General features: G+C 57.8%; 1 protein-coding gene across 2 annotated transcripts; it reads left to right on the forward strand.

Annotated features, from left to right (window-relative positions):
- Positions 1-425: 425 nt before the first annotated feature.
- LDLRAP1 (low density lipoprotein receptor adaptor protein 1) lies at positions 426-12242 on the forward strand. Of its 2 annotated transcripts, none has more exons than XM_036397057.2 (9): positions 426-512; positions 1906-2048; positions 3486-3598; positions 4398-4512; positions 6766-6838; positions 7438-7521; positions 9065-9195; positions 9685-9719; positions 10242-12242. In XM_036397057.2, exons 1-9 carry the CDS (start codon positions 428-430, stop codon positions 10378-10380), a joined length of 918 nt encoding a protein of 305 aa, XP_036252950.1. In that variant the 5' UTR covers positions 426-427; the 3' UTR covers positions 10381-12242. The 2 variants fall into 2 exon arrangements, with proteins under 2 accessions (XP_036252950.1, XP_036252951.1); XM_036397058.2 differs by having other exon boundaries at positions 9068-9195.
- The last annotated feature ends 1254 nt before the right edge of the window (positions 12243-13496 follow it).

The raw sequence follows: 13496 nt of genomic DNA on the forward strand, positions 1-13496 counted from the left end.
CCGCAGAACTTTTGGGTCTCTGTGGAGTTTTGGGGACCCCGCAGTGCTTTAGGGACCTTGCACGGCTTTAGGGACCCCGAGGAGCTTTGGTTCCCTTCGGAGTTTTTGGGACCCTGCACAACTTCAGGGACCTTGCACAACTTTAGGAACCCCGCACAGTTTTTGGGACCCTGCACAGTTTTTGGGACCTCGCAGAACTTTTGGGTCCCCGCGGAGTTTTTGGGACCTTGCACAACCTTAGGAACCCCGCACAGTTTTTTGGACCCCGCAGAGTTTTTGGGGTCCCGCAGCGCCCCGGGTCCCGGGGCGGGGGTGGGCGTGGCACAGGGCGTGGTGCGCTGACGCCAGCGCTCATTTGCATAGCCCCGCCCCCGGACGCGGTCAGCGCTGGCGCCGCAGGAAAAGTTTGCGGCGGGGCCGGGCCGGGATGGACGCGCTCAAGTCCGCGGGCCGGGCCCTGCTGAGGAGCCCCAGCGTGCACAAACCGTCCTGGGCCGGCGGGCGGCACAAGAGTGAGAGCCGAGCCCCGCTCCCTGCCCCGGGCCCCGCTCCCTGCCCGCATCCCGCCCGGCTCCCGCTCCCTGCCCCGCACCCCGCATTCTGTCCCGGGCCCCGCATCCCGCTCCGGGCCCCGCTCCCTCCCCCGAGCCCTGCTCCGGGTCCCGCATCCCGCACCCCGCTCCGGGCCCCGCTCCCTGCCCCGGGTCCCGCCCGGGCCCCGCTCCGCTGCTCCGGTCCCTGCCCCTTCCCCTCTCTCCGCTCTGTCCGTGTCCCCTCTCTTCCCCCAGCCCCCTGCTCTCTCTCTCTGCCTCCTCTTTCGCTTTCTCGTCGCTCTTTTCTCACTTTCAGCCCCACTTTCCGCCGCGTTGTTCGCTCCGCCCCGCGCTCCTTGCGCCCCTTCCCCGGCGGCGGCGGCGGGGCTGGCTGGGGGTCCCTGTGTCCCCCTGTCCCCGTGTCCCCATGTTCCCGTATCCCTGTGTCCCCGTGTCCCCCTGTCCCCGTGTCCCCATGTTCCCGTATTCCCCCTGTCCCCGTGTCCCCATGTTCCCGTATCCCCGTGTCCCCCTGTCCCCGTGTCCCCCTGTCCCCGTGTCCCCATGTTCCCGTATTCCCCGTGTCCCCGTGTCCCCGTGTCTCCCAGCGCGGGCCAAGGGCCGGAGCCCGGCGGGCGCGCTGTGACCTCGTCCCGCTCACCGATCGATGGCCCCGTGGAGCGGCCACCGGGCCCTGCCGGGGGGGGGACACCGGGCCCGGAGGGGCCACCCCGCACCCCCCCGGCGACACCGAACCCGCGGCTGTCGCTGATCCCGTGGGACCGACCCGGCCCGGGTTACAGCGGGACCGGGGATGGGGAGCGGGGGGACACGAACGGGCTGGCCTGGGGACACCGGGGGGGCAAAGCCCTCGAGCTGCCCGTCCCAGCTGGCTCCTGGCTGGAATTTCAGGTTCAGGAACCCCCACCTGATTTTCACCTTGGCCCCACACCTGTCCCTGTATTTCGAACCCTCCTTTCCCCCCCAGCACTTTGGGGAACCGTTCAGTGCCGGTTTCCAAGGGGAGAGCAGAGCCCTCTGCTCCTGGGGGGCTCCTCAGGGCTGGGGGGGATCATTCCCCTCACCTGGCTCCCAGCAGCTGCCCGGGATTAGCAGCAAATCCCATTTTAGCCTCCTTGTGCAGGTGAAGCTTTGCAGGGTCAGGGCACGAGGTGGCTCCCAGGTAAACTGGGGGCTCCTGAAGGGTCTGGTGTGGAAAACGTTTTGGGGTTTGTTGTGGCTCGTGGGGAAACGTTTTGGGGTTTGTTTTGGTGCCTTGGAGAGCTGCAGGGGAGGCTCCCAGGTGAGCACCTGGTGGCTGAAGTGCTGCTGCCGTGAGTTTGTGACTCCAGAGCCTCCCGTGTGTCCCCAGAGCTGCCTGAGAACTGGACAGACACGAGGGAGACGCTGCTGGAGGGGATGCTCTTCAGCCTCAAGTACCTGGGCATGACCCTGGTGGAGCAGCCCAAGGGAGAGGAGCTCTCTGCAGCCGCTGTCAAAAGGATCGTGGCCACCGTGAGTGTCCCCAGGTGTCCCCAAGGGTCACCAGGTGGCCCAGCTGGCCCTTGGGGGGCCCCACGGGGAGGAGTTTCAGAGCTGCAGCTGGGGGAAATTGGGATTTGCAGCTCCAGGAGTTTGGGATTTGCAGCTCCATGGGGCTGGGATTGCAACTCCAGGGGGGTCAGGATTTCAGCTCCAGGGAAATTGGGATTGCAGCTCCATGGGGCTGGGATTGCAACTCCTGAGGGGTCAGAATTGCAGCTCCAGGGAAATTGGGATTGCAGCTCATGGGAAGTTGGGATCTGCAGCTCCAGGAGTTTGGGATTTGCTGCTCATGGGGTCAGAATTGCAGCTCCAGGGAAGTTGGGATTTGCAGCTCCAGGAGTTTGGGATTTGCTGCTCATGGGGTTGGGGCTGCAGCTGCAGCCCCTCCAGGGGTGTGGGGGGCACTGCAGACAGTTCCAGGCTCTGGGAGCCCCTGGGACCAGCCCAGGCTGTGGGATGGGGCTCTCTGGGCCAGGCTGGAGCGTGCTGAGCTCTGGCTGCTGTGATAAGCTGGGGTGTGTGAGGAGGCTCTGACCTGCTGCAGGCAGCCTGCCCTGGGGCTGGGGCAGGGTTTGGAGTGTGGCCAGGGCTGCTCTGGGCTTTCCTTCCAGGATTTGGAGGGCAGAGAGGGGAAGGGAGCAGGACAGGTCCCAGCCAACACGGCCTCTGTCCCACTGGGACCTCAGAGGGGTGGAATTCCTGAATCCCCCAATTCCCAGCCCTCTCCAGCTTGGAGCCTCCCAGCTCACCAGGCTCTGGGTGAAATTAAGGCTTCTTTAAACCCCTATAAAAGTGACTGAGGCAGAGCCCTGGCTGTGCCATAAAGCTCAGTGGGGTGGGCAGTGCTGGATCCTCTCCTGAGCTGGACCAGGGCAGGAGGGAATTGCAGAGCCCTTCACTGATGGATGGGGGGAGAGGAGCCCTTAAATAAAGGCTGGGGCAGGACTGCTCTGGGCAGGGCTTTGAGGTGCCCAAGGGACTCAGAATCCCCCAGGGAATGGGGCTGAGGATTCCAGCCTGGCTCCAGCTGGGTGTGAGCTGCAGGCTGAGAGCTCCAGGCCAGTAAAGGAGGGAAAGTGGCTGCTAAAGTCTGGTTTGAAGCTGATGTCGTGTCCATTTGCCACTGGAGCGGGGTTTGGCAGCACCTGGGAGCCCAGGCGTGCCAGGCCTGTCCTGCTGCCAGCTCCTGTGGCCGTGCTGGTGGCCCTGGGGACATGTAACATGTTAATAATGGCTGGCAGTGCCTGTGCTGCCTGGTGAGGTGCGTTCCTGTGTTCCTGCCCCCTGAGAGGGAAGGGAAGGGTTGAGCAGTGCTGTGAGAGCAGAGCGCATCCCCGGCTGCTCCCACGCCTTCGGAGGTGCCGGGGTTCAAGCCTGGGCCTTCCCCTCCCTCTGTCCCTCCCCAAGGCCAAGGCAAGTGGGAAGAAGCTGCAGAAGGTGACCCTGAAGGTGTCACCGCGGGGAATTGTGCTCAGGGACAGCAGGACCAGCGAGCTCATCGAGAACATCTCCATTTACAGGTGGGTGCTGGGGCTCTGCTGGGCCCCAGGGCTGCTGCTCAGCACCCCTGCCTGGAGCACAGCTGTGAGGAGGCTCAGGGAGGAGGCTGAGCCTTCCTCCCACATCCCCTGAGCTCGGGGAGCATCCTGAGCACCTGCAAGCCCCAGCCCTGGATCCCAGCCTGGGATGATCTGGGCACCCCTGCATCACCTCCTGCCCCTGCCTGAGGCTGAAACCCCAGGCTGAGCTCAGCTCCTTTCTCCTTCCTCACCCTCCAGGGAAAACCTTCTGAGGCAGAGCACTGTGAGGTGCTGCTCTGCTGGAAGCTTCCCCTTCTCTAGCCTGTCCTGTCCCGCAGTGTGGAAAAGACATTTCCTCTTCTTTTCTTTTCTGTCTTTCCTCCCTTCTGTTCCCTTCTCTTTCCTCCCTCCTGTTCCCTTCTCTTTCCTCCCTCCTGTTCCCTTCTCTTTCCTCCCTCCTGTTCCCTTCTCTTTCCTCCCTTCTGTTCCCTTCTCTTTCCTCCCTCCTGTTCCCTTCTCTTTCCTCCCTCCTGTTCCCTTCTCTTTCCTCCCTCCTGTTCCCTTCTCTTTCCTCCCTTCTGTTCCCTTCTCTTTCCTCCCTTCTGTTCCCTTCTCTTCTCCCTTCTGTTCCCTTCTCTTCTCCCTTCTCCCCCCTCTCCCTGTGGAGCCTGTGGGTCTCACCCACGCCCCCACCCTGGCTTCTCCCCCTGCCCACCCCGTGCTGGGCAGCTCCTGTGGCAGCCCCAGGGGGCTCTGGAGGCTGCCCCAGCGCCCGTCCCGGGCTGTTGGTGTGTTCCAGGATCTCCTACTGCACAGCAGACAAGGCCCACGACAAAGTGTTTGCCTACATCGCCCAGAGCCAGCAGAGCGAGAGCCTGGAGTGCCACGCCTTCCTGTGCCCCAAGAGGAAGATGGTCAGTGAGGGCAGGGACAGGAGGAGGAGGAGGAGGGCTGGGAGGAAGGCTCAGCACTGCCCAGAGCTCATCCCAGCTGGGGCTGTGAGGAGCTGCCCCTGCCCCAGGGGCGCCTCCCTGTGCTGCTGCAGCCCCTGAGGCCCTGGGCAGGGGGATTGGGGCAGGGGGAGCCCGGGGGACCCTGCTGGGGCTCCCTGCACACATTCAGGGACATCTTTGCAGCTGGGGCCGTGTCCTGCCCTCAGGATGTGACCGTGTTCATGGGGCCTGAGGGTGAGGGAAGAGACGAGGATCTGACTCCATGTTTCACAAGGCTTGATTTATCATTTTATGATATATATCAAAACTATACTGAAAGAATAGAAGGAAGGATTTCATCAGAAGGCTTGCACAGAATAGAAAAAGAATGGAATGATAACAAAGGCTTGTGACTGACCAGACAGTCTGAGCCAGCTGGGCTGTGATTGGCCATTCATTAGAAACAAGCACATGAGCCCAATCCCAGATGCACCTGTTGCATCCCACAGCAGCAGATAACCATTGGGTACGTTTTGTTCCCGAGGCCTCTCAGCTTCTCAGGAGGAGCAATCCCAAGGAAAGGATTTTCCATAAATGTGTCTGTGACATCAGGAGAGCCTGACCTGGGCTGGGGAGGGGCTCAGAGCCCAGGCCTGGCTCTGGGAAGGACTCAAGGGTGGGCTCAGAGCCCATCCCAGACTCTCCCAGAGCCAGGTCTGCTCTCGGAGCCCTCCTGGACCTTTCCCTGCTGTTCCAGTGCTCCAGGAGGGGAAGGGACCTGGTGACCCGAGAGGGGCAAGGGGAGCCCTGGGGTGTCTGGTGGAGCCCTGAGCCCCCTCCCCTAAACCCGAGGGCCTTTAGGGCAGGGCAAGGGCAGCTCAGAGCCCTCTGCCCCCAGCCATCCCTCCCTGGTGCCTCTGCACGGGGACAGGGTGTCCCAGGTCCCCTCTGGTGCCGTTCCCAGCCGTTCCTGGCCATCCTCAGCAGCCTCCCTGTGCCTGGAGCTCTGTTCACATTCCCTGCCTCTCCCAGCTCCTTTCTTTCCCCTGGGGGCACTAATGGCAGCTGCAAGTTGTCCCTCCTGTGCTCCCATCCTGGCACGGCCAAGATAAGCCTCGCTCTGCAAATTAAAATTTAAATCTTCCTGCTGCTAAAAGAATTATCTCAGTGCTGCATCAGCTCAGTGCATCCCCCTCCAAATAAAGTTCTCCAGAGCCTTTTGTGGCAAAAAAAACCTGGGAATAATTTCCTTTTTCCTGCTCTGTAAGGTGCAGGAACATCCTGCTGCTGAGGTGATCCCTGCTCCCAGCCTGGAGCCAGGGCAGGGGCTCTGGCTGCACCACAGCCCCCAGGCACAGCCATGTAATTAGCCCATATTTTTAGTTCCTGGGTAATTCTCAACAGTAGCTGGGCCTATTAAACTTGATTCAGATGTGACAGCTTAAATTGTAAACAGCTGTGAGGAGTTTCATACTTAATTACCATATTTAAGGGTTTTTTTTTTTTTGCCATAAAGCATTTGCACTCCCATCAAGGATGTAAATAACTCCAACGTCCCAATGGGCCCTCCTGGTGCCAGCCTTAACTGGCACTGCTGCCTTTGGGGGTCCCCTTGTCCCCCCTGCCTGGTTTTGGGGGTCCCCTTGTCCCCCCTGCCTGGTTTTGGGGGTGCTGTGCCCTGTTTGTGTCCCCCCCATGTCCCTGGGGGCTGCCAGTGGTTTCAATGATTTCAGAGAGCTCAGGGATTGATCTCAGTGGTGTCATTGATCTCTGTAATTTCATTTATTTCAGGGGTTTCAGTGATTGATCTCAGTTATTTCAGTGATTGATTTCAGAGATCTCAGGGATTGATCTCAGTGATTTCATTGATCTCAGTAATTTTATTTATTTCAGGGGTTTCAGTGATTGATCTCAGTTATTTCAGTGATTTCTGGGATCTCATTGATCTTAGAGGTCTCAGTGATTGATCTCAGAGGTTTCAGTGATTGATCTCAGTAATTTCATTGATTTCAGTAATTTCTGAGATCTCAGTGATTGATCTCAGTGATGCCATTGATCTCAGTAATTCCAGTGATTGATCTCAGTGATTCCAGTGATTGATCTCAGTAATTCCAGTGATTGATCTCAGTGATTCCAGTGATTGATCTCAGTGATTCCAGTGATTGATCTCAGTGATTCCAGTGATTGATCTCAGTGCTCTCAGAGGTCTCAGCCTGTCCTGCTGTCTGTCCCCAGGCCCAGGCTGTCACCCTGACCGTGGCCCAGGCTTTCAGGCTGGCCTTTGAGTTCTGGCAGGCAGCAAAGGAAGGTGAGTTGGAGTTTGTGTCCCTGCCCTGCTCACCCCAGGCTGTTCCCTCCCCTGCCTCCCACATTTCCAGCTTTGCTTGCTGTAAACCCAGGCAGGTCTGGGCTGTGCTCCTGGGTGGAACTTGCAGGCAACCCCAGCAAGGGAAGAGATGAGAATTTGACTCCATGTTTCAGAAGGCTGATTTATCATTTTGTGATATATATTATATTAAAAGAAAATGCTGTGTTAAAACTACACTAAAGAAAGAGAAAGGAGACATCAGAAGGCTGGAAAAGAATGATGATAAAATGTCATGACAGACACCCAGCTGTCTGGGGTTGGCCATTAATTAAGAACAATTCCCATGCTGGGTGAACAGTTCTCCAGATCACATTCCAGAGGAGCAAAACGTGGAGCAGCTGAGGCTTCCCAGGAGAAGAAATCCTGGCAGGAATGTGAAAATATCCCAGTGACACTCCTGCCCTGCAGGGCCTGGGTGCCTCAGAGCCCCTGGGGTTGGTGCTGTCCCCTTCCCTGGGCTGGCAGGAGCAGCAGGGTGGCCCTGGCCCCGCTGTCCCTGCTCCCTGCAGGCAGTGATGGCCTCTCCTCCCGTTGTGCAGAGAAGGAGAAGAGGGAAAGGTCCATCCTGGCAGCAGAAGGGACGAGCAGCCCTGGCTCAGGAGCTCCTGCCCACCCTGGCACAGGTGAGCGAGGCACAGAGCAGAGCCTGGGGTGGGGAGTGTCCCCAAGGGGTGGGGAATTGTCCCTGAACAGGGAATGGGATTGTCCCCAAGGGATGAGGACTGTCCCTGAACAGAGCAGGGATGTCCCTGAGGGATGGGGGATTGTCACTGAACAGAGAATGGATTGTCCCTGAGGGATGGGAACTATCCCTGAACAGCACAGGGTGGTCGCCAAGAGGTGGGAAATTATCCCCAGGGGTGGGGAATTGTCCCTGAGGGATGGGGATTGTCCCCAAGGGATGAGGACTGTCCCTGAACAGAGCAGGGATGTCCCTGAGGGATGGGGAGTGTCCCTGAACAGGGAATGGGATTGTCCCTGAGGGATGGGAACTGTCCCTGAGCAGCACAGGGGTGTCCCTGAGGGATGGGGCATGGCCTGTGGGCCATGGGGATTGTCCCCAAGGGATGGGAATGTCCCCCTCCCGGTCCAGTGCAGGGCAGGCAGAAGTGGGACAGGAGGCTCATCCCTCCCCATGCTGGCCATGAGATAAGAGGATTTGGCACAGAGAAAAAAACAGCCTTAAACTGGGCTGGGCTTAAACTCCCTGCCAGGCTGGCACCTCCTGCCCGTGCCTGGGAGGGCTGCAGGTTTCAGGGATTGATCTCAGTGATGTCATTGAGCTCAGTAATTTCATTTATTTTGGGGGTTTCAGTGGTTGATCTCAGGGGTCTCAGTGGCTGCAGGGATTCCAGGGCTGCAGGAATCTCCTCTGCCAAGGGTGGCACCTGGGGCTGCCAGGGCTGTGGGGATGAGCTCAGCACCTCCCTGGGTGCTCCTGCCCAGGGCAGGCTCTGGGAGGCTCTGAGCTGCACCCAGGGCAGGGCTCAGCCCATAAAACCCTGGAGCAGCTCTGTGGGATGGTCTGGGCTGAGCTGAGGATGCTGCCCAGGGGCTGCTCTGGCCTGGGGCTCACCCTGAGCATCACTGGGCACCCAGGAGCCTTCCCAAAGCTCCTCAGGAGCTGAACCACAGCCCCCAGTGTGACGGTGTTCACAGGGTCTGAGGATGAGGGAAGAGAGGAGGATCTGACTCCATGTTTCACAAGGCTAATTTATTATTTTATGATATATATTATATTAAAACTATACTAAAAGAATAGAAGAAAGGATTTCATCAGAAGGCTGGCTAAGAATAGAAAAAGAATGGAATGAATAACAAAGGTTTGTGCCTGACTGAGACAGTCTGAGCCAGCTGGGCTGTGATTGGCCATTGATTAGAAACAACCACACGAGCCCAATCCCAGATGCACCTGTTGCATTCCACAGCAGCAGATAACCATTGGTTACATTTGTTCCTGAGGCCTCTCAGGAGGAGCAATCCTGAGGAAAGGATTTTCCATAAACGATGCCTGTGCCCCGCGGTGGGGTGGGTGCAGCCCCTCAGAGCTCAGACCTGGGTCCATCCTGCCGGGGTTTGACGCAGGGAGGTGACTCCTGCAGGGACGTTCGGCTGTGCCTCTGTTGCTCTGCTCCTCTCCCCTCACTGCCCCTGCTCTGCCCTCAGCAGCAGCCCTGGGGAACCTGCTGGACCTGGAGGAGCCGGGCAGGTCCCCCCTGGGCGGCAGCACCGAGGCCCCAGCGCTGGACAACAGCAGCTTTGGGCCCAGCCCCTCGGTCAACAACAACCTGGAGTGGGTAAGGGACAGCCAGGGGGGCCCAGGGCCAAACTGGGCCAAACTGGGAGCTCTGGGGGGCCTGGGCTGCTCCGGGAGGGGCCACAGCTCAGAGTGTCAGGTCCCTCCTGGCAGTGGGACCTGCAGGGCTGGGAGGGCCAGGGGAGGGATTTGGGGGTGATTTGGGGGTGATTTCCATCCCTGCTGCTCTCCTGGATGGAGCTGGAGCAGGATCAGCCCCTTTGGGGGTGATTTGGGGGTGATTTCCATCCCTGCTGCTCTCCTGGGTGGAGCTGGGGCAGGCTCAGCCCCTTTGGGGTGCAGGAAGGGCCAAACCCCGGGGTTCCCCTTTGCCCTGCAGAGGAGGCAGATTGCAGAGGAGGTGGCTGAGGCACTCAGGATCCAACAGACAGAGATATTTCTTTGTCTGAGTGCAGAGCCAGGTCTCTAAATGCACTTCTGTGCAGTTCTCTTAGCAACTACTTGTCTCTCTTTTGATCCCTTCACAAAGGAGATGGATGATGGCCTGGACGAGGCGTTCTCAAGGTAATTCTCAAACTCTCATCCCTCCCTCGAGGTAAATCTCAAACTCTCAGCCCTCCCTGGAGTTCAGCAGGGGAGCAGCCCCAGGGCCATGGCTGTTTGTTAATAATGGCTGTTTGTTAATAATGGCTGTTTGTTAATAATGGCTGTTTGTTAATAATGGCTGTTTGTTAATAATGTTAATGCTGCTCCTGAATCTCACCAGGCTCTGATCTGACCTGCCCCCGGTGCCTCAGCTGGTGATAGAAGGGGAGGCTTTAGGGCTGCATGAGAAGCCAAATATTTTGACAACCTTTTCAGGATGGAGGGAGTGAGGCTGTGTGTGATGGGGAATTTCATTCCCCAAGCAGTTCCTGGGTCTGCTCCCCCTTGCTGAGGCTTTTCCAGGCTGTATTTATTTTACTCTCTGCATTATTCTGTATTTATTTTCCTCTGCACATCACTCTGTGTTTATTTTGCTCTGTGCATCTCTCTGTGTGCGCTTTTCTCAGTGTTTCTCTGTTTCCCTGTGTGTCTGTGCCCCAGGCTGGCGCAGTCCAGGACCAATCCCCAGGAGCTGGACACGGGGCTGTCGGCTCAGGAGGCTGCAGAGGCTCTGTCCCCCCTGCACTGGAGCCAGCTGGAGCCCAGCCCAGCTGAGCAGGACGATCTCTTCATGTTCTGAGGGCACAGAAACCCTCTCTGAGCCCCTCCTGGGTCCTGCTGTGGGCAGGGAACCCTCCCAGGGTGCCACAGCCCAGCTCAGACCAAAGCTTCGGAAGCCTGACGTGGATTTTTGTACCTTGCTTTTTTACCCAAACCACAGGATGCTCTTGGACAGATTTGTTCACAGTTTACAAACGCTCCTGGGAGGTGTGGAGAGCATCTGCAGGGGCTGCTCCTCCTGCAGGCAGCACCACAGCCCCTCTGTGGGTGCAGACACAGCTCTGGGTGTCACCGATCCAGCCTGGGACAGCACAGCACTGCCTGGCCAGGGAGGATTTGCAGCAGCTGCTGACAGCGTGGAGCCACAGAGGGAGCGGAGCTGCTGCTTTGTGCCAGTGTCTGGGGCATCGCCCCAGCGGGTCCCAGCTCCTTTTTAACCCAAAGACTTTTTTAACTCAAAGAAGTTTTGCACTTTAACGCTTGGACTGAAAGCAGTGCTGCGGATTGCCAGGGTGAGCAGTGCCTGGAGCTCTCCTCAGAAGCTTTTCACCCAAAAAGAGCCACCCTGGCAGTGCTGCAGCTCTGCTCTAGGCTGACCCTCATCACCTCTGGTGGGACTCCAGGTCCCAAAGTTGGCTTTAAAAGCAAAACCAGCAGGGAGGAAAGGTTTGTTCTGCTGAATTCTGCTGGGAAGGGCAGCTTGGGAGGAGCAGCAGGAGCTCAGATCCACGTTCCTGCAGGTTTGCCTGGCCAGGACTGGCTCCTGCCCCACAGCCCAGTGGATGGGATGGGGCCAGGCAGCAGCAATACCTGGTGCCCAGTGGTGCTCCCACCCCTCTCCCTGACAGCTCCCAGGGGGCTCAGGAAGCTCCATCTACCCCTGGGACTGAAATCAGCCATGGAGGTACAACTTGTGCTCACTAAAGATTGGGTTTAACCATCCTCAGTAGCCTCACTGACACCTCACAGTGTTTGTGGCCTTATGTGAAGTGTACTAATCTGTTTTATAGATTTGTAACTTGGGTTTGAAGCACTAATTCATTCCCCAGATAGCTCCTTAGAACTCCCTCAGAACCGCTCACAGAAAGGAAGCAAAACCCTCTCAGTCAGCTGGAAGAGTTCATCAGGAAGCGGCTGAGTGACTCTGCCTTAGATTGGAGATGTTTTTCCCCCCAGTGTGAGTGTGAGAAGGTGTTGGGGGTCTCTCAGATGGAACCTGTGCTCTGTGGGCTCTGCAGGGTGCAGCTCAGAGCAGTTCCATGTCCTGGCAGGGCTGTGCCCATGAGTGCCTCAGTCCTGGGGGCAGCAGCAGCAGCTCCTGGGCTGGGGGAATCAGCAGAGCTGCTCCAGGCTCAGGGCTCAGCCAGGGAGAGCTGGCCAGGAGCCCAGCAGGGGCTGTGGCCAGCCCTGGCCCCAGGGAGAGCTGCTCTCCCCAGGAACCTGGGATGGAGGGTGAGGAGCACATCCTGCTCTCCTGGCATGTGTGAGGAACTCATCCTGCTCTCCCAGGAACCTGGGATGGAGGGTGAGGAGCACATCCTGCTCTCCTCTGGAGCCTGGGATATGTGAGGAACTCATCCTGCTCTCCTGGCATGTGTGAGGAACTCATCCTGCTCTCCTGGCATGTGTGAGGAACTCATCCTGCTCTCCTCTGGAGCCTGGGATGTGTGAGGAACTCATCCTGCTCTCCTGGCATGTGTGAGGAACTCATCCTGCTCTCCCAGGAACCCGGGATGGAGGGTGAGGATTGCCCTGTCCTTTCCCAGAGCAGCAGATCCTGACATTCTTAACACTATCTATGTGTGTCCAGAGTGTTTTGTTTGTTTTTGGGTTTTTTTTTTTCAAGAAAACCTGATGCTGTAAAGAATATTCTGCACTGAGGGGAATAAAAACTGCCATTTTTTGGAGGCTCTGTGCTGGGTCACTTTATTTATCTCCCCTGTGGTTCCTGTGGCAGCTTTTGTGTCTCTGGGTTCTGCCTGGCCCTGGTGCATGGCAGGATGGGATCAGAAAGGTCCTGGGGGTGATTCCAGGGGGGCTCAGCTGGACTCTGCTCCCAGGGGCTGGAGGTGACACATGGGGACACAGAGCCTGTCCCTGTGTGGCTGCTTTGGCCTCCAGGTGAGGCTGTGAGGAAGGGGAAAAAGAGGGAGGTGGAAGCCTCAGGCTCACCTGCGCACGAGGAGCAACATCAAACCCCAAATCTCCTCCGTGGCAGTCCCTGAGTCACAAAGTGCTTTTCTCTTTTCCTTCAGCTGAGTTTGTGCAGTTGATTGTGGCTAAAGAGAGCCCAGCAGAGCCCTGTGTGCTCCACCCTGGGGGGAAGCACCTGGAGAGTGAAATAAATCCCATCAATCCCTCTGGGCTGCTGACACACTGACCTGCTCCCCCTGGGGTTCTGCAGAGCCACCTCAGGAAGCGAACAGAGTTTTAATTTCTGGTGCTAACAGAAATAAACAGAATGACCAGAAATAACCAGAAGTTGATTTTGCAGCTGGATCTGCCTGTTCCAGGCTGAGCTGTCCCAGTGCTGAGCCCTCATGCAGAACTGATGGCCCTGCTGAGGAACACACTGAGCCCTCAGCTCTGATGTCACCTTTTCACAGCCGCCACTTCGGGAGCTTCCAGCATCCATTCCCTGCTTTCAGCTGCCAGTTAAGGAACCTGCAGCATCCTTTCCCTTCTCCTGCAAGGGAGGGCAGGAGGAATTCACTGCTGAATTCACTGCTGAGAGGTGGCACATCCCGGGGTGACATCCCAGTGTGACAGCCCTGCTCCCAGGGTCACATCCCAGTGTCACATCCCCAATTCCAGTGTCAATCCCAGTTCCCAGTGTCCCATCCCAGTTCCCAGTGTCCCATCCCAGTGTCCCACCCTCACTCCCAGTGTCCCATCCCCTGCCTCGATCACAGCCACCAAGCCCAGGTGTAATTAATGCAGTAAATGAGTAAAGACTGAAATCTGCTCCCAAGTGCCAATTTTCTCACTTCTCCAGGGCTGTCACAGCACCAGGAAAACTGACAGCAAGGAATAAAACAGTTGCGTCTCTGGCATTTTTTATTACTTTTAATGTGCTTTTTTTTTTTTTTGGTGAGTTACTGGAAATTTAAATTATAATGGTATGCTTCACTTTAA

This window comes from Molothrus ater, chromosome 24, assembly GCF_012460135.2.
Source record: "Molothrus ater isolate BHLD 08-10-18 breed brown headed cowbird chromosome 24, BPBGC_Mater_1.1, whole genome shotgun sequence".
NCBI lineage: Eukaryota > Metazoa > Chordata > Aves > Passeriformes > Icteridae > Molothrus > Molothrus ater.

Coding starts and splice junctions, on each gene's coding strand:
- LDLRAP1 (XM_036397057.2), top strand. CDS start 428: ATGGACGCGCTCAAGTCCGCGGGCCGGGCCCTGCTGAGGAGCCCCAGC. Junction 3,599..4,397: donor GAGAACATCTCCATTTACAG/GTGGGTGCTGGG, acceptor GGTGTGTTCCAG/GATCTCCTACTGCACAGCAG. Junction 6,839..7,437: donor CTGGCAGGCAGCAAAGGAAG/GTGAGTTGGAGT, acceptor CCCGTTGTGCAG/AGAAGGAGAAGAGGGAAAGG.